At 34.8% G+C, this 20950-nt stretch overlaps 1 protein-coding gene across 2 annotated transcripts; it reads right to left on the reverse strand.

The window, feature by feature from the left end:
• Positions 1-215: 215 nt before the first annotated feature.
• LOC111485464 (transcription factor bHLH122-like) lies at positions 216-3510 on the reverse strand. Of its 2 annotated transcripts, XM_023132358.1 has the most exons (8): positions 3308-3510; positions 3074-3176; positions 2116-2957; positions 1625-1941; positions 1365-1535; positions 1081-1146; positions 933-1001; positions 216-842 (listed from the first exon to the last, which is right to left on the reverse strand). In XM_023132358.1, exons 3-8 carry the CDS (start codon positions 2708-2710, stop codon positions 789-791), a joined length of 1272 nt encoding a protein of 423 aa, XP_022988126.1. In that variant the 5' UTR covers positions 2711-2957; positions 3074-3176; positions 3308-3510; the 3' UTR covers positions 216-788. The 2 variants fall into 2 exon arrangements, with proteins under 2 accessions (XP_022988126.1, XP_022988125.1); XM_023132357.1 differs by lacking the exon at positions 3074-3176.
• Positions 3511-20950: the final 17440 nt, after the last annotated feature.

Raw genomic sequence — 20950 nt, forward strand, 5'->3', positions numbered from 1 at the left:
CAGTATCCCCCTTTTCATAAAGTAAAAAGTATATTCTGGCTCTTATAATGCAGGCAATATTCTATAAAAGAAATACTAGACTGAAACCCACTAATCTTATTATAAAGCACTCATCTGAAAGGGAAACAGAGGATGTGGAACCGATAGCATTTTGATACTGATATTCCACAATTCCGATTCCCTTTCTGAACCAACAGAGTATAGTGAGAGCATAATTAGAGAAAACAAAGAAACTAAGATAAATAATGCACATAGCAGCAACAACAACAATAATGGAATGTAGCACCAAATGGGTAACTTTTCTAATACAAATCAGGCAGTTTATTCCCCACTTCTTCCTAAGCCACTCCTTGGGTCAGCCATTGATGGCAACTTCCCTTCTTAATCCCACTACCCAGATCTACAGCCAAGTCAATCTCTTATTTTCTTTTTCCTTCTCTTTTTCTCTCTTGAGTGACAACATGCAATAGAAGATATGTATGCTAATCATGCATTGTTATTTAATTTACAGTGGTGGCAAGTACCAGAAGGTCTTTAAACTCACATGCACGACAAGCTTTCAGCAGTCCTTTTGTGTCCGTTTCCAATCGCTGTACCACACTATCTGCTTGTCCTCTGCAGTCCCTCCTTCTGCAAACTTTCTTCAAAGAAAATCACGTTGGCCCACTATTTCTTCTTAATTAGGACACAATAAGTAGTTATATCCTCAGAGAAATTCGTGTTCTATCCTAAATTTTCAAATTGGTATCCCTCTGTACATAAGAATTTCCACGCCAAGTCCTTTTTCATTATTGAAGCTGACTATGTGAGCACTTACATTTCGCACGATTATCTGAAAGCGTCTGGCCAAAAATCAACAGAAGATAAGGAAAAAAATGGTGGTGGAAACTTTATCATACCAATTTGTGATTCAGTCCTGAATTTATTATTACCTGAACCTGTTTCTGAAGGCCTTTTATGTACTCAACTGCCAGATCTAACATGTCTGATGTGTTGGTTTGCTGTGGGGAGAAAGAGAAAGGTGTTTTAATAACTCAATCTTTACCAAATTTCATAAAAGTAAAGTGAAAAGAAAGTTACCTTGTCCATGTTGGGCACTAGCTCTTGAAGCTTCCTCATTCGTTCACTGATTTTAGTTCGTCTGACCTGAAAGTTATCAATACAGGGAAAGACTTCGTTTAGAATCCTCCGGATATATCTCATTCTGAGACGCTCAAGAACATGAACATTCCTAAAAGATGTTAAATTTTCATTTAATGCCTGAAATATTTTAACTAAATTTGAGTGAAAAAATCAGGGTCATCTAGATCTAGCAGATGGTTTGAGAGATAATATGACTAATTGTTCAATATATGCTGGCTTACTCTCTCCGCAATGCTTCTGGGATGAGTAGCACAGCCACGCTTGGCTCGAAGTTTACAAGGGACAGAATCTGAAAACTGCAAGATCTTTTCAATAGCATTCATTTCTGCTGAAGTATTAGGCAAACTAAGATGATGAGCAAGCATGGGAGGGCGATTTACTGGATCCACCTTCTGATTTTTCCACCAAAACAACAAAGATTAGACGAACTAGAATCAGATATCAAGTAGAACAACCACAATGGACTCTAAATAGCTAATACCTGAGTGTCTGGAATGTTGAAATTTGAGTATGACTTCACATCCTCATCGTTATCAGACATGACAGCAGATTCTTCCCAAGAACCAACCGGGAAGTTTGAACTACCATAATCGTTGGTTTTGCTTTCGGCAAAGCCTTTAGTGTCTTGATTGGTTTTTTCTCTGATACATTTTTTCTCAATTCCAGCCATGGGACTCATCAACCCTGATGAGTGTGGTGGTAAGCTCCTTTTCAACCTGCTTGGAGATGGCAAAGAAGCTTCTTCATTAACACTATTACCAGTTCCAAATTTTCCCATGCCTCTCAATGCTGCATAGCCTGCCAGTTTCTAAGAATTTTCAGCACCGTGTGGGGATATTGGAAGCTAAACTCTAGTATTATAAACAAATCATAGAAAAACAATATAGATCGTGTTTCTCTTAACGAACATAATCAGATTCTATGAGAATTTAGAAGCAAACTTCAAATTTACTTGGGTGAAAGATTACATACCACCATCATTGATCTTTATGTGGTCGAATAGTCCAGCAGGCGAGCTACTTTGCCGAATGAGATTCGAAGTTCTTCCACCATCTGTTCTAATCCGTGGCTTTAGATCAATCCCCATTGAACCAGATCCTTCTGTTCCTGAAATCATACCCTGATTTGGAAGTGGGGGTTTCATTGAACTCTGATAGAAACTCGGTGCTGACGAAGCAGGTGGGTAATTGCCGTTGACATTGCTTGGCTGTTGATGGATAGCTTTTGTTTCGTTACGCATATAGGGTGTTTGTTGATTTGCCTCAGTGGTTATAAACACTTCTCCAGCCTGAGCGTTCTTCGGAGACTCGCCCAGGTTCTGAGACGAAACTTCTGGGCTGCCGCCTCCGCCTCCAGCACTCCCGCTTGTCATAAACCGTGCAAAAATCCTTTCGGTTTCGGGACTGGATGGGCGATTAAAGAACTGATCGCAGAATTCCCTATCCGTCAGTCTTCTGAAATACGAACTCGGCGCAGAACGGTACCGTGTTAAGCCAGGATTCATCTGCGGTTGTTGCTGATACTGTTCATGAAGAATATGGTGATGCTGCTGAAAATCCGCCTCCATCGATCCTCCTCCTTTCTCCAGTTCTGCTTCAACTAAAACAATACGAACCTTTCGAAAACAACTTCTTCTTCTTCTTCTTCAATTACGCCAAATTCGTAGTAATCGCCAACCAAAACAAAACGCCAAAGAAGCACCAATGCAATCAAATTCACTAAGAAATCTGTTTCTTCAAATACAAAATAACTCCATAAACCATCGAATTTCTTCACTAACAACGCGTACAGAAACACAACTTCAATTGAACCGCCTGATTCGGAAACAACAAACAAACAGACCTAGATTAAACTCAAATCCAATCAAGAACACAAGACGATAAAGAAAAAACTAGCAGGTAGCAGAACACAGCAGAAAAATTCTACGAACCTCATTCACAAGCAAATCATTTCATCTCCAACCAAAAGAACTCACTCGCTCCATTCATTAACAGTAAGCAAAACATCAACTATCAAATCAGCCACAACACTAACTTGTTCCACAGTACAACACGAATCAAAAAAAAGATAAACATCAAATCAACAACGAACAAGGAAGAAAAAACAAAAAAAAATCACAATTCAGAAAGGAAGTGAAAAGGCAAGAACAACAAACGCAACATACCAAAATCTCATCATTTGTCGGTCTAGAAATAAAAAAAAAAAGCTCCACTCCACTCCGCTTCTTCTTCTCTTCGCTTCTCCACAGCTACAGCGGCTGCCGGAAAAACACTCAACAGTTACCCGGTACGGCGGCGGGATTACAGAGAGTTTTTTTTTAAATAAAAAAAAAAAAAAAGAGAAATGAAATGAAATGAAATGGCGTTTTTTCGTTCTGTTCTGTTCACTAAATTTAAACCAATCGGAAGTGAACAGAGAGTCCAAGAATCTAGGCCCTCAGATTGTGTATGTTTGTGGAGCACTTGAATTACCAAAATACCCTTTCCTTTTAGGGGCATTTACGGGATGCGGGAAAAGAAATGACTGGATTGATTCCACGTCAGCTGGTACGTAAGAATGGGCCACGTGGGGTTCTTTGAGTGGACCACATGATCAATTCTAAGCAAAGCTGGCTTTGGATATAAAGGTCATATTAAATATATTTATTTAACAAATTAAAGTTAACTTAATTTTTGCTTTTTATAATTAACATAATAAAATAATAAAATAATTTAAATTTCATTTTGGATTGAATTTTTAGGTTTTTTTATATATTTATTTAGCATTAAAAATTTTAAATATTTATTTTAGTCTCTATATTTAAATATAAAAAATATATTTTCCAAATCCCATAATATTTGTTTATAATTTTTACTATTTTTTTTTACCTTGGTTTATTTCTTTTGGTTGTATTTTTACAAATATTAATGAATTGATAGAATAAAAGAACTAAAATATATACCTTACCTTTAAATTGTTTAGGCTAAAATATAAAAATTTAAAATTATGGTAAAAATAGACTAAAATTAAATTTGAATTAAAATTTTTATATTTTTTAATAAATATTGTATAATATCAATAATTAATTTTTAAATAATGATTTTAGTTGTTTTCAAAAAATAAATAATTGTTTCATAGTTTTAAAACCTTTCATGGTGGTCAACTTTTATAAAATCAGAGTATTAAATTTTTTTTTTTCGGCTAGCGGTGAACTTGAGCTGTTACATGTTGTAACTCTTAGTTCGATCGGATTTAATCTTCTTGCTCCAATTTCTCTGACCGTTGAATGTCCTCCATAAAGTGTTCCTCATTATGACTCCAATACATGTCCAAGGCTCGAGGGAACCTCAAAGAAAATTCCGAGTTACTATTAACTGGAATATAAAGTCAAACCATTCTCTAGAGAACCCAATATCCCGTTTATATTTGAATATCTACTCATCTACTTGCTAGTGGAACTGGTTAACTACTCCCCTCATGAAATTATGTTTCGAACTTCATATTTGGTAAGCCCTAAAAATGGTAGGTTTATCTACACTCACATGTTTCGACATAAACGATTTAGATCAAATCATTTGTAACGGTTACAATCTTATCTGTATACTATAAATCTGTTAAGTTATTACTTGAACATGATCTTTCTCTATCGTTCAAAATTATACCAATAATTTTGATTTTTTTTTTCATATTATAATTAATATTAAAAATATTCAAATAATTAATTATGGAGTATTATGCATAGATCTCAATATACTAAACCAAATAAATAATATATTTGCAAAAATTATTAAATTATTATATTGAAAATACGATTAATTAATTAATTATTGACTTTAAGTAGATAAGTATCATAAAATAATAGGTTAATATGTGATTAATTTTATAATCATTAATAAATAAATAGATGTTCACTCATTATATAGTATTTTAATATCATGGAATTAAAAAATATTATTTTGGATCATACCTTTAATATATATTTCTAAAAAAAAAAAAGTTAGAAAAAAAAAAAAAAAGATAGTGGAGAGAAGGAGAGAGGCTTTTGGCTATGATCTTTCAACTTTTTTTTGAATCCCTTTTTGTACAACTTTTGAGTCTCGGTTTTCGATTTTATGTCGATTTGTGTTGCCTCACGTTTAAGTAAGTCAGCCAACTAGAATTTAGGTTGTCGTTGACACGAACGAACAACCTAATGCTTAAGCCTCCAACCCTGTTTTTGAGAGAAACTTCGTTTGGAGATCGATTCAAGAAAACAATGTTATTGTAATAACCCAGATCTACCGCTAGCAGATATTGTTCTCTTCGGACTTCCCCTCAAAGCTTTAAAACGCGTCTACTAGTGTAAGGTTTCCACACCCTTATAAATGGTGGTTTGTTCTCGGGACATCATAGTTATAGATTAGTAAGCAAATAAGCAACAACGAGTCACATTCTTACATTTTGAGGCATTTTAGTCTTGACAAGTGTAGACATGATTTTAAAGTTCGGAATGAACACGAGACCATAGGTAATACGACCTAAACAAGTATGACCGTGACATCCAACGACAGCTTTTACCAGAGTTTTTGAACCTAACGAAAACTATTTTTTACGCTTGATTTTTTTTTTTTTTTTTTACTAGTAAAAACTATTAACCTTTAGAGAGCACATGAGGCACTCAAACATTTTTAAAGGATACACATCCAAAGTTCTTGGAAGAAAGGGAAAAAAGTATTGATAGGCATGTGAAAGTACTATGCAAATATTTATTATTAATTTATTATTGAGTGACTTCAAATTAACTAATTTTTAGATTTTTTTTTTTTTTTTTTTTTTTTTCCTTAGTGGAGAATAAATGAACTTTCATTACAAATTTAAATATATATTTCAATATATTTTTTTCACGAAGGAATCTTGAAGAGTCAATAATTTAGTATATAAAAAATATGAGTACACGTACCGACACCCTTGATGGTTCTGACATGGTATACTCTTCTTTTGTTAAGAATGAAGAAACAAATATCTTTACAGACAAACACGAGTCATTCCGACATGTTTTGTCTTCACTCACTGCATCCTAGTAAAAATCATAGTATGTTACCTAATATAGAATTGCTCCGAGTAAACCACGCTTAAGATTGAAGTTCTATGATTGAGTCATCAGAAAGGAATATGTACTTTGTTGGTACAGGTATTAACTTTAATTGGAGTTCTATGATTGAGCTGTCAAAAGGTCTCCGTTTATTTATTCATATACCTTTTTTTACTCGATTGTCACATAATTTTTCATATTTATTTTATTTTAGTGTAAAAATAGAAATTATTCCTTAAAAATTACCATAATTTTTCATATCTTTCGCTCGGTCAAAAAGTCAAAATCGATGATTTTTGGGATTGATGCTTTCTGAGTTGTTGATGGTTCGATATTCACTGTATCACCAGGGACCAATCCCCAGTTCCCTCTTTTGATGCTTGGACAGTCTAACAATGGTGGAGAATACACGTTGCAAGAGTTTGATGATTTAGGTCGAAACAAATTACATAAGCAAAGGTTTTAGTGAGATCTCGTTAGAGAAGAGAACGAAGAATCTTTTATATGGGTGTGAGAAGCCTCTCTCTAAAACGGACGCATTTAAACCCTTGAAGAAAAACCGATCATTAACGATGAGTTTGAGCTGTTACAAATGATATCAGAGCCCGACACTCATACTAAATAAAATAATGATGCACGAATTAGGGACCATTAACCCACAAACACTTGCCTTTTAACCAGAGATTTTAAAAGTGACTTTTTTTTTCATTTATTTTTTTAATAAAGAATTCAATTCATCATCATTTGCTTCTTCATATTTCAACATTTTTTGTCATGCCCAAACCCATGCACTTAGTCTATTAAAATACTCAAAGTCGTTCAACTAATACTGGTATGGTACCTATCGAGATGACCTCACAACACTCGTATCAAGTGGGCCAGTGACAAATGAAAAGATTCGATATAATCAAATGAAGAACACATACTTTTTATCGATTTAAAAAGATTTCTAAACAGTAAAAGATTTGATTGTTCGTTGTTGAATATCCTCTTCATAATAATTGTACCGAAAGTTCTTATCGAATTATAATTTCAAATGTGTATATAATAATTGTTCAAGAACGATGAAGCATAAACGATGAATAATAAAATTGCACTGGTCTATAAATTTATAAGCGTTGAATGATGCATGTGAGTCTCGTACAATCTTCTAAATCCAGCTCGATGAAACTAACTAATAAGGTTGAGTGTTAAGCGTAGGTAGAGTAGTGTATGGTTAGGTGAGGCAATTTATTGTGAGGTAAGAATAATAAAGTAATTGAATTGAATTGCCTCAAGATAGATTTGTTGATATCATGTATAAATAGGATTTTGATTCGCATATATATTAAAGAAATGGGTATCATGTCTAAAGCTTGGCCAAATTTCAATGGGTTTTTGGACATATATGGGAAGACATTTCTTCCACACTTGAACAAGGCATGTGACTTTAATCTATGTCATGGGGCATTACAAATGGTATCAGAGTCAGAAATCGAGCGATGTGTCAACGAGAACACTATTTCTTAAAAGGGGTAGACACGAGACGATGTGCTAGTAAGGATGCTGGTTCCAAAGGGGTGGATTTGGTGGGGGTCCCACATCGATTAGAGAAAGGAACGAGTGTCAGTGAGGATGTGGGCCTTGAAGGGGGGTGAATTGTGATATCCCATTTTTCTAGCAGACACGTTTTAAAAACCTTGAGGGGAAGGGAAAGTCGAAAGAAAACAATATTTACTAGTGGTGGTCCTGAGGCGTTACAAGAGAGGTCCTGAGACTATGAAAGTGTATGTAACAACTCATGTCTAGGATTTAAAATCCGAATTTGGCACCTAATGGTCTCAGAAATCGTGCACCCGTGCAACATGGTCACATTACTCATTCTTGTCACTAAAAAGAAGGGTGCAGTTGGTACAAGTAATAACTTTTATTTACTTTAAGCTTTTTTTTAGTCATTCTATCCTTAGGATTACTTTCATTTAGATGTCTCCATTCATTCACACACCTTTTCTTTACTGTCACAATGTGGTAAAGAAAAATTTGAAAGAATTGATAGTTATTATCTATACCAATAAATTTTATTTTTCGACGTTAAGTGTATTTGACTTAGTAGCTCAAGCTCACTGTCAGCAAATCTTGTCTTCTTTGAACGTTCTCTAAAAAATTTTAAAATGCGTTTACTAGAGAGAGATTTTCACATCCTTGAAGTTGCTCTAAGAAACATGGAAGTGAAACGCACGTTAGTCTATGAAAATAGTCTCTTTAAAATACAATAAATATTTAGATTATAGAGTTTTGAATTCAAAATTTAAATTATTTTAGTCAAAACAATAGTTAACAAAAGTGTAAGAAATACTTCAAAGGACACTAAATAAAAATGAAAATTTATTAATATATTAAATTTTTATTGAAACAAAGACAAAATATAAAAATAATAATTTGCTATATATTAAAATAACTATTCTATTTTTTAAATAATAAATTATTTAGTCTCTTCATCGAAGTTTTTATTAAAAAAAAAATTAATATTGAAAAGGACATTTATGTTTTTTTCTCCTTTCTTGATTTACGCAATATAGATTTAAAAATAAAAAAATAATTATTTTTTTAAATTAAAAAACACAAGGTCAATAGAATAATAAATAGGTTACCAAATGCACTTGAGAGCTTTTAGAAAATTATTTTTCTTTCTCATTATTTCATAAATTAAATATATTTTTAAAAATTTAAATATACGCTATTTAAATGTAACTAGTTAGGCTTCCGCTTTAAAAACGCATTTGGCCCTAACCAATGTGTTTCCACACCTTATAAATGGTGATTGGTTCTCTCCTCAACCAATATGGGACATCACAATTCACCCCATTTGGGACCCAGCGTCATTACTGGCCACCGCCTCAACTAATGTGGGACATTACAATCCACCTCCTTTGGGACTCAGAGTCCTTACTGGCACACCACCTCATGTCTACTTCTTTTGGGGAACAGCGAGAAGGCTGACACATTGTTCGGTGTCTGGCTCTGCTACCATTTGTAACAACCCAAATTCATTAAGATGAGCAAGGATTTAGATAAAATTGGAGACGGACGGAGACGAAAAATATAATTTCACATCCGAATCGAGGTGGATTAGGTGCTACGAGTTAAATGGACATCTTTACTCTGTAATACAGATACAAATAAGCATAAATTTCTCGACCAGTTTGAGATGGATTAGACGTTACATGTTACATGAACATCTTTACTCAATACTACAAATACAAACTAAACTGTAATTTTTCGCCCAGTTCAAGATAGATTAAGCGCTACGAGTTAAACTAAAAAACTCGACCCTCTAAATCCAAAATTATTTGATTCCGTAACATAAAACAAAGTTTAATTTAGATACGACTTTGGGAAAAGTGAGGATGCCAGCTGGCGTAATTCATTATTAGGAGTAAACCCTAATTTAATGGAAAGAGGGGACACAAATGAGGACTTAATTAATATTAAAATAAAAAAAAGAATAAACTAATTAATTTAAGTACATATAATGAAGCAATACCATATTAAAATATTAGATAATGTAATCTCTTTTACGCAATAAATTAAAAACGACCAATCATTTTGTGATACGTTTCATTTAAATGTTTAAACCTTATTGTGAACCCCAAAAACCAATCCTCCAATGCCCAACCACTAACAACTGTCGTTTCTTCATGCTTTTATTTAATTGAGATTTTATTATAATCTCGATTTCTAAACTAATTTAAAACGAAAAGTATTGTAAACGATAAAGCTCCCATGTTCGTGGGTTGGGCTGATCGTTTTTAAACTCGGGAAGATTTAGCTTCAAGAATGATTTTTGTTAATCGCTTAGGTAACCCTCGTAGCCATTTAAGGGTAATTGTTGACGACCCATTAAGTATATGTTCTTTATGTGTTGACGACCCAAAGTTCTTATTTGGTTAGACGAGATTCGTTTAGATTGGGTAAAGATCTTTAGACGTGAATTTGATAAAGTAACCCTACTAATGCACGACTTTATGATTGGGTTGGATATGTTTAACTTTATTATGTGAATGGTAGATGATGAATGCTAATTGATGACATAAGTTGAATATGAAAGGGACGATAGTGTGTACGATAAGACTTGATGCAGAAACGTGAATGACATGTATAATCATCATAAGTATGGTCACGGTTACCCATTTACATATCACCTTAATGAGACGTTATGACGTGAGAGGCTTGACTCAACTTCCTGCGTGACAATTTCCATCCGTTGTGAAACAATGAATGAAACAACTTTTTAAGAGTTGGTTTTGGTTTATCTCGTTCTATGTTATTAGCAAGGCACTAACAAGCAAAACAACAAATATGAAAACGATGATATTACTTTATTCATGCCGTGTGAGATCTCATATTGGTTGGAGAGGGGAACAAAACATTACTTATAAGGGTGTGCAAACTTGTTTTGAGTAGTCACATTTTAAAATTGTGAGGCTGATGGTGATACGTAACAGGCTAAAGAGGACAATATTCACTAGTGGTGGGCTTGAGTCAATACAAATGGTATCAGGCTTAGACACCAGGTGGTGTGCCAACGAGAAATCTTTTTTTTATAGACATGATTTAGAACCGTGAAGCTAACGATGATATGTAACAGGCCAAAACAAATAATATATAGTTGCTACCTGCCATGTCTCTTAACCCTCGAGCATGCACCTCTGCAACTAAACGGATGACCGAGCAAACTTCCTTTATTCATATTGCACCGTCCTACTTTCTTGAAAGCAAAGATTCAACCCTCTTTTCCCCCTATATCTATATGAGAAAAAGGGGAAATCTTTGAATTCAAAAAGAGTTGTTGAGTTGAGTATAATATTTAGAGGGAGACAAACCACACCGAAATCAATGATTGAAATTGATTTGTAATTAGCCTAAGTCAAATGTGAGCGCCCTACACACACGAGCGTTTTCATTTTATAGTGATTCTAAAACATTTTATTATGTCTCTAATTTGTAATTAGGTTTTTTAGTTCTTCGGTTAACAACGTCGACGACTGATAAAAATACTTATTGTAACGGCCTATGCTTAGGATTTAGATTATTATTTAAAATCTCGATTTGAGACATGAGAGCTCAAACATTGTTTTACAACATGGTCACGTTATCTACTTAGCTAAGAAGTTTTTATAATTGAGTTACCGAAAAGAAATGTGCACCTTGTTATAATAATCGATCTCTCAAGTTAGCTCGGGTGTCACACTTATTGCTTGATTTTTTTTTTTTTTTTTTTTGGACGAAGTAGGTTCATTCTAGTAGCTTATTCGATGAATTAGAGAGATTGATTATTAGCCCGAGCACATTATGCATACTTCATACGTCATTTAATTGTCAAAAAAAACATGATTATTGAATTTTAACATAGTAATTAGTGTTCTTATTCATTGAACTATATTCAAATTGATAATAATTCACGAGACACTATCTCTATTAGTGTCCGAAGATTTTTGGTCAAAGTCGTTGACTTTGTGTGTGTAAGCGTTGTTATTTTTAAGGATGTTGGGTTGCATTTGGCCAACAAAAACGGTCAAGTTGTTCAAACTCTTTTTGCCTTTCATTTCCTCATTGTTGAAATTTATTAAATTGGTCGTTTATGATTAAAGTTTCTTATATTTATGTTTGAAAATACAAAGAAATTAGAGATTCTATCTTCAATGGGGGAAGTATTAAAAAGAGAAGAATGAAATAAGGGAATTAAGAAAGTATTTAACGACATAAAAAAGATTAGAAAAATGATCTAGGAAGGGGACACCCTTATCCTTCACGATTGTATGAACGCGTACGTTACAAGTCTGGAAAACGATCATTATGGTGATCATAATGCTACGACGACCAAACAGGAAAACAATCATTATTTTTATCATAATGCTGCGACGGTCAAGCAGGAAAACGATCATTATGCTTACCCTAATGTTGTGACGGTCGATATTCTTAATGGATGTCCGACATCAACAGCTCCTAGAGGTGTGTGAATCGTCTAATGGGTCCATACTTGTACGTGTGAACCATGTGTAGGAAAATTATGTACACATCTCAATTACCCCTTAGGATAGCCGCCGTAGGAAAATAGACTATTATGATAGCTCTCATTCATGAAATTGTATGTGTTTGCACTTAACCCCAATAATAAGGTTGCTTATTAAGTATTTCTTTAAATACTCAAGTCACGTGCTACTTCTATTTCATGTTAAGACAAGACACTCTTGTACAGTTGAAGACGACATCACAACTTGAGACCATATCACATGCATAAAGTAGTCATATTTATTTTTCTTAGACTTAGGCTAGAATAAAATGTTTTTAATTTAATCATTCATTTATTTTATTTAGTTCTTTGTGGTGCTGTTTTAAAAATGTTTTCGAACACGTAAGTCCATGACAATGTTTTAAGATGAAAGTTATGTATTATAAAATTTTACTAGTAGCGGCCTTAAATTAAATAGAAAATTCAGGGTCGTTACAGTTTTAGAAAAATCCACGAACCAACCCTAATTTATAAAAAAATTCATTTATACCCAACTCAAACGGTACGAATTTTTCGAACCCATGATATCAATCATTTCAAAATTACTTTCTTCCAACATTCCATCATTCCAACAATAAAGTTATTACCATTTGTAATTGAACAAAAAAGTACATGGGCATTTGGATAATATGTGTTGGAAAAAAATTCTTAAAATTGGGAACAACCAAAAACACATTATTTATTTTTAGACAAAAAAACAATGATTTGTCCATTTCTTTTGAACTCTCACTTTCATGTCGTTAGTGTAGAACAGATAGAACATGTTCTCTTTCTAAATTGGGAAACCTAAAAAAGTGGAAAAAAATAAGGATTCTTGGTTGCAAAATTTGGTAAGTGCTTCAATTTTAAGCCATAAGCACTTGTTTGCCCAAACCTTGAAGCAATTGGAAATGGAAGGGTGACATCTTCACAAAGAGTATTTCTCGACTTCTCTTTGAATTTTTCAGATCCAAGCTTCATGTTCGTTCAAATTCGACGCTCAGCGCGGGAGGGTGTTAAGAATAGTTGACCGTTCATTATAAGGCAAATATCTAGATATTTGCCTTACATTACGGGTTACCATATTTGCCTTTTTACTAAATGCAAATATATTGTATTCATTTATTATTCTTTCCTTTTATCGCTATTTTCTTATTATTTGTAATTTACCTTATTTCTGTATTCTGTAAATGATTATAAATAAGAGAACTCTCACCACCATTTGGGTGTGGTGGATTAATCAAACATTCACAATGACCAATCAGTTCTCTTGAGGTTCCTGAGTTCTCTTTTTTAAAATGTACGACAGAGTTATATATACATATATTTATTTTATATTTATTTAATTTTATAATTATTTGTTCTCTAATAACTTTTTAAAATAATTTTTTTTTGGCTATAAAGAAGGTAATTTTTCAAAATATAAATTGAAATTTATTTGTAAATTTGAATTAAATGTATGAAAATGAGTAAATATATGTTTTACGAACTAACCTTCCACCTTTTATTAAAATAAAAATTTGAATATGTAATTTGAAGAACCTGAACCAACTCAACCAAAACAATGTATCAATGGGTTGGGTTGGATTAGGTTATTATTTAATAAAGTGTGCTTGGGTTGAAAAGTTTACAAACGGAATAATTTGGTTGGGTCTTAAAAATATGCCAACCCGACCCAACCCAACTCAAATTACAAACACCTCTAGTTTGAACAATCACCGGGGAGTCTCTACGATTAATCTTTGAAATTGTGAATAAATGTTGTAAATGAAGGTTTTTTTTTTTTTTTTCTCTGCACAAAGGGAACTTAGTGTCTAAATTGAGCACACATGGGTCATACTGACCTTAAATGCTCCCAATAACATCATTCATGTATTCCTCATTTATCTGAATATCACAATCTATGAATTATAACAAAGATATATCAAGATTTAGTGACTAAATTATAATTTCAAAAATTTTATTACCAAATAAATATAAAGTTCGAAATTTATATGGTTGCAAAGATTTTTTTTTTTTTTTTTTTTTTTTTTTTTTTAGAAATTAAATATAAAAAACAATACAAAGTATGTCGTGATCAAAAGCCATTTTTAAAAAATCAATTAAAGCGGCTAAAAATATTTTTGAATAGAATTAAAAAAAAAATAGAAATACAAACGGAAAGAAAATGAAAGATATTAAAATTATTAAAAAAATAATATTATAACAAACATATATAAACATTTCGACTCTAATTATAGAGAGTCTAATGTCTGCATGAAGTCTAATTATAGATTGACTTGGATTTCAAAAAACATAATCAAACTTTTCTTCCGGATAAATTGGTGACACCACATTAAGCTAATCAAATAAGTGGTCTTGCTATTGGCGTGATTAGAAATTGTGTTCTGTATAATGACATGTGCCCCGTGGTTCTACACATGTCATATATTTGTTATGTGTGAGATATTATGAAATGATATGTTGATGATATGATACATGTGATGATATTTTGACGATATGATATGTTTTATGATATGATATGTGCATGATATGATATGTTGAAGGATATGTTATGTGCATGATATGACATAATACGATATATGACATGAATGATACACAGTAAATATATTTTGGCATGATCTACAACCCCGATATATGTTTTAAAGGCTATGATATAAATTGATATGATATGAAGGAAAATGAGGGGTTGTTTTATCTGATTTAATGAATGTGAAAAATGTTGGGATTTCATGCATCATTGTATGTTAACATGCATCGGGGAATTTGGCCCTTTACGATGGGTACGAACGCGTACATTACAAAAAGAAAAATGATCATTATGTTTATCATGATGCTATGACAATCACTATTCCTACTAGGAGTCTGAGAATAATTCCAGAGAAAGCTAGCCCAAACATGAAAGGGACTTAGAAGGTGTGCGAACCGACTAGTAAGTTCATATTCGCATGTATGAGTTGTGTTAGAATAGTAAATACACATTCAATGACCTGTTTAGCATTGCCACATAAGAGAGTACAACTTTAAAATGATAGGTCACACTCAATGTTGCATATTTTCGCATCTATCCGAATAGCGAGGTCATTTATATATGTGTTTTGAATTAATGAGAATATGCATTTTCAATTAATTAGAAGCTAGTAAACTATTTGACTTATTTTGTTCAACATGACTTAAAATAAAATTGCTTCTCGAAAGCATTGTAATATATGTATGAGTCACTGAGAGTAAAAACAATCTCAATCTTCGAACATGGAATTTAAATTTAAAGAAAGATGATAATACATTTGATAACACTGTAGAATATAAAAGCTTATAAAACATAGTTAACTCAATTCACCAAATACAACTTCAAACTAAACAAATATTAAGAATATAATTTATTTATAAATGTAAGGAGATGGTAAATGTAGGGTGGAAATTTGTAAGGAAACAGAGGAGGCGGTGGTGAAGATGTTGGAGGTGGCGAGTTAATGTAGTACGGAGATGGTGGAGGAGATTCATAGAAATGTGGAGTTTGTGGGGATGGTGACTGTGGTGAAGGAGATTCTTAAGCATATGGCGATGGTGGAGAGCGAGATGGTGGTGGGGGAGACTTATAATAGTATGGTGGAGGAGGTGAAGGAGATGGTGGTGGGGGAGATTTGTAGACATATGGAGGCGGCGGTGATAGAGACGGTGGAGGGGGAGATTTATAGACGTATGGAGGTGGTGGGGATGGTGATGGTGGTGGAGGAGATTTATAGACGTATGGAGGTGGTGGTGATGGAGACGGCGGAGGGGGAGATTTATAGACATATGGAGGTGGCGGTGATGGAGACGGCGGAGGGGGAGATTTGTAGATGTATGGAGGTGGTGGAGATGGTGATGGTGGTGGGGGAGACTTGTAGACGTATGGAGGTGGAGGTGATGGAGTTGGTGGAGGCGGGGATTTATAGACGTATGGAGGTGGAGGTGATGGAGACGGTGGAGGGGGAGATTTGTAGACGTATGGAGGTGGTGGGGATGGTGATGGTGGTGGAGGAGATTTATAGACGTATGGAGGTGGCGGTGATGGAGACGGCGGAGGGGGAGATTTGTAGACGTATGGAGGTGGTGGGGATGGTGATGGTGGTGGGGGAGACTTGTAGACGTATGGAGGTGGAGGTGATGGAGTTGGTGGAGGCGGGGATTTATAGACGTATGGAGGTGGAGGTGATGGAGACGGTGGAGGGGGAGATTTGTAGACGTATGGAGGTGGTGGGGATGGTGATGGTGGTGGAGGAGATTTATAGACGTATGGAGGTGGCGGTGATGGAGACGGCGGAGGGGGAGATTTGTAGACGTATGGAGGTGGTGGGGATGGTGATGGTGGTGGAGGAGATTTATAAACGTATGGAGGTGGCGGTGATGGAGACGGCGGAGGGGGAGATTTGTAGACGTATGGAGGTGGTGGGGATGGTGATGGTGGTGGAGGAGATTTATAGACGTATGGAGGTGGCGGTGATGGAGACGGCGGAGGGGGAGATTTGTAGACGTATGGAGGTGGTGGGGATGGTGATGGTGGTGGAGGAGATTTATAGACGTATGGAGGTGGCGGTGATGGAGACGGCGGAGGGGGAGATTTGTAGACGTATGGAGGTGGTGGGGATGGTGATGGTGGTGGAGGAGATTTATAGACGTATGGAGGTGGCGGTGATGGAGACGGCGGAGGGGGAGATTTGTAGACGTATGGAGGTGGTGGGGATGGTGATGGTGGTGGAGGAGATTTATAGACGTATGGAGGTGGCGGTGATGGAGACGGCGGAGGGGGAGATTTGTAGACGTATGGAGGTGGTGGGGATGGTGATGGTGGTGGAGGAGATTTATAGACGTATGGAGGTGGCGGTGATGGAGACGGCGGAGGGGGAGATTTGTAGACGTATGGAGGTGGTGGGGATGGTGATGGTGGTGGAGGAGATTTATAGACGTATGGAGGTGGCGGTGATGGAGACGGCGGAGGGGGAGATTTGTAGACGTATGGAGGTGGTGGGGATGGTGATGGTGGTGGAGGAGATTTATAAACGTATGGAGGTGGCGGTGATGGAGACGGCGGAGGGGAAGATTTGTAGACGTATGGAGGTGGTGGGGATGGTGATGGTGGTGGAGGAGATTTATAAACGTATGGAGGTGGCGGTGATGGAGACGGCGGAGGGGGAGATTTGTAGACGTATGGAGGTGGTGGGGATGGTGATGGTGGTGGAGGAGATTTATAGACGTATGGAGGTGGTGGTGATAGAGATGGCGGAGGGGGAGATTTGTAGATGTATGGAGGTGGTGGAGGAGATTTATAGACGTATGGAGGTGGCGGTGATGGAGACGGCGGAGGGGGAGATTTATAGACGTATGGAGGTGGTCGGAATGGTGATGGTGGTGGGGGAGATTTGTAAATATATGATAGAGGTGGAGAGGGAGACGATGGTGGAGGAGGTGAAGAAGTTGGAGGCGGGGGAGATTTGTAGAAATATGGAGGACGTAATGGAGATGGTGGAGGAGATTTATAGACGTAAGGTCGTGGTGGAGATTTATCATAATCTGGTGGTTGTGGTGTATCACGTGGAGGATGCGGCGACTTATAAATATAAGTTGGTGGAGGTGAAGGTGAAGGTGGTGGGGGAGATTTATAAACATACGGAGGAGGTGGTGATGGAGATGGCGGGGGTGGAGACTTATAGTAATATGGAGGTGGAGGAGAATACAACGGTGGAGGTGGTGACTTATAATAGTATGGTGGCGGCGGAGATGGTGATGGCGGCGGTGAGGCATAAACATACTGATTCTTACCAGCAACTACAGTCGTAGCAAGAAAACATAATGCGATAGCCGAAAACATTGGAAGCCAATGCCTCGGAGGTTTTGAAATCTCCATCTCTTTGTCCCACTAGATATCTAATGGGGAAAGAGAGAACAAATATGTTTTATGTTTAACGAACATGTTCCAAACTCCTTATATAGCGAGTGTTCTTGACAAAATCAAATTAAAAAAAAAAAAAAACATTTTTTTTTATGTAATACAAAATAAAAACAAGAACGTGTTGAGAGGGATCATTGTCGGCAAAATGAACTAAGAAACATTTAAATGTCTCACAAATGCAAGAACAAACATTCCCCTTACCCAACAAATGGCAACAAACAATGTTTGACAAAATCAAATTATATATATATATATATGTATTCTTTTATTTTTTTTTAGTGTTTGGAGACATGCATGGCACTTTGTATGGGTTTAAAGATATTCCGTTTTGGTTGGAGAGGAGAACGAAACATCATTTATATGTGGAAATTTTTTCCTAGCCGACGCGTTTTAAAGTCTTGAGAAGAAACCTGAAAAGAAAATCCAAAAAAGAATAATATTTGTTAGCGGTGGGCTTAGGCTTGAGTCGTTCCAAATGGTATCATAGCCAAAAGGAAGATAGACATGAGGCGGTGTGCTAGTAAGGACGCTAGCCCCAAATGGGGATGGATTTGGCAGGGGTCTCACATCAATTGGAGAAAGGAACGACTGTCAACGAGAACGCTGGACTCTGAAAGGGGGTGGATTGTGATATCTCACATTGGTTAGAGAGGAGAATGAAACATCTACATTTCTCTAGCATACGCGTTTTAAAGCCCCCTTGAAAGTAACCCTGAAAGGGAAAGCCTCTAGGCTTGGGCCGTTACAACACATGTTGTCATAATCTTATACTATTAGATATCAACTCGAGTATAGTTAATTGGTTAAAATATATATTCTCAATTTTCTAATACAAAATTTATGTATTTTCTAATTTAGACGGTGTAAAATTCGTATTATTTGATATCAACCTGAGCATAATAATTCATATATTATCGACTAAGTGACTAATATTTGAATTTCTACCTCTACCCGTTGAATTAAAAACATATATATAATTAATGTCTAGGTGCATTCTAATTTAACTAATAAAGTCGAGTCATATATTATCATATTTCTAACTACGGAATTGATTATTTACAATATATAAACCTTAAACCAAACATGTTATTAAAATAACCATATAATAATAATATCAGACAACTTATAAACGTATGTTTTTAAGAAACGAGAGTGACACCTCATTTATTAAAAAAAAAAAAAAATAAATTCAAGAATTGCATAATGACATTTGAATTGTCAGACATTTGAGACGATAACTGATACTTTATCTATTAAATTATCATCGAATGAATTTATAATATATTCTATCAATAAATTACTTAGAGATATAAACTAAGTATGACGTTTTTTTTTTATTACTATTAGACTTAAATTATAAATTTAATTTCAAAATAGATACCTGAATTTTATTTTTCGTGACGATTTAAAATTTTAAAATTAAATAATATATTAAATATAAATTTAAATTTTATGTCTAATTGAATCCTAGATCAGTCGATTATAACAAACCTCTACCGTTCATAAATTAAATTCATAATTTTAAAATTTATTTAGTTTTTACAATAATATATTTAAAATATATATATATATTTAGAAGAAATGGTAATTTGTTGAAAGTCAAAAGGTCAAAATTTTTAAGGTACAATGAAATATTTGAATATTAATTAATAAAACAATATTTGAAGTAATGATTGAGAGAAATGGTTGACATAGAAACATGGTTGGAAATTTAGCACATGGAGCAACAGCTTGTGAAAATATTAATTATGTATTACATTAACAATCCTATTTTAATAATTATTGGAATAATACGTCCTATCTTTGACTTTAAGCAACTCGTTCTAGCTCGATATGTCAACTTTTTTTTCTAATTTTATTCTCTTACTATGCTCGTTAGCCCCAAACATGTCAATCAAGTGAGCTATTTATGTACCCCCAGACTTGGTCTTCGACTAGTGTACACTCATGCTGCCGGTATCCATAGAGGAAAGGGAGTGCACATAGTATTATGGTGTACATAATATCGTATCATAACATCGTCGTGTATGCGTCCATACTAATCATAACGACGAAATATCTATATGCACGTGAACGTACAACATACATGAGGTCTCCATATTTTACATCATAACATGTGCATGTGATGTAATATATATTTTCGTTCATTTCATACGTATCGTAATCATTTTATATCATTTCATAATGTAATATATAACATGGTACCACAAATTCATAATGTAGCACGATCATCAATGACATAACATGTAACATGATAACCCATAACACGATATGTCTTATAATTACAATAGGCAAACCATTTCATCAATTCATCCAACCAAACCTAGTGAAAACCACAACCACTTATCTGGTTGGCCTTGGTCGACTCTAAGGATTAGTCACCTTATAGTTTTCGTTTTGGATTAGTCATCTTATAGTCTTCGTTTTTCACCCAATAAGATGTGGAATTAGTAACCCCTAAAAACTCCCTAATTTGGGGTTGAATCTTTCTGAATCGATACTTGGCTCTCATCGTTTCAACACTCCTAAACCACTCAAAATCAAAACAAGTTTTAGATTTGAAACCCAAAACCACTCAAACTCAACGAGGAATCAAACCACTTGTAAATAAGTACGACGTAAAAGAATAAGTAAATAAATAAGACTATGGGAAAAGAAAAGTCGACAACTCCTATTCGATACTCTTTTCCGAGTATGAAATAGGGCGTGATGACTTATTATCTCTTGAGTTTAACAACAAGCAGAGTAGAAGCTCGAACATTTTAATCGAGAATATAAAACTAATTGAAATATA

Source organism: Cucurbita maxima, unplaced genomic scaffold, assembly GCF_002738345.1.
Source record: "Cucurbita maxima cultivar Rimu unplaced genomic scaffold, Cmax_1.0 Cma_Scf00010, whole genome shotgun sequence".
In the NCBI taxonomy this organism is placed as follows: domain Eukaryota; kingdom Viridiplantae; phylum Streptophyta; class Magnoliopsida; order Cucurbitales; family Cucurbitaceae; genus Cucurbita; species Cucurbita maxima.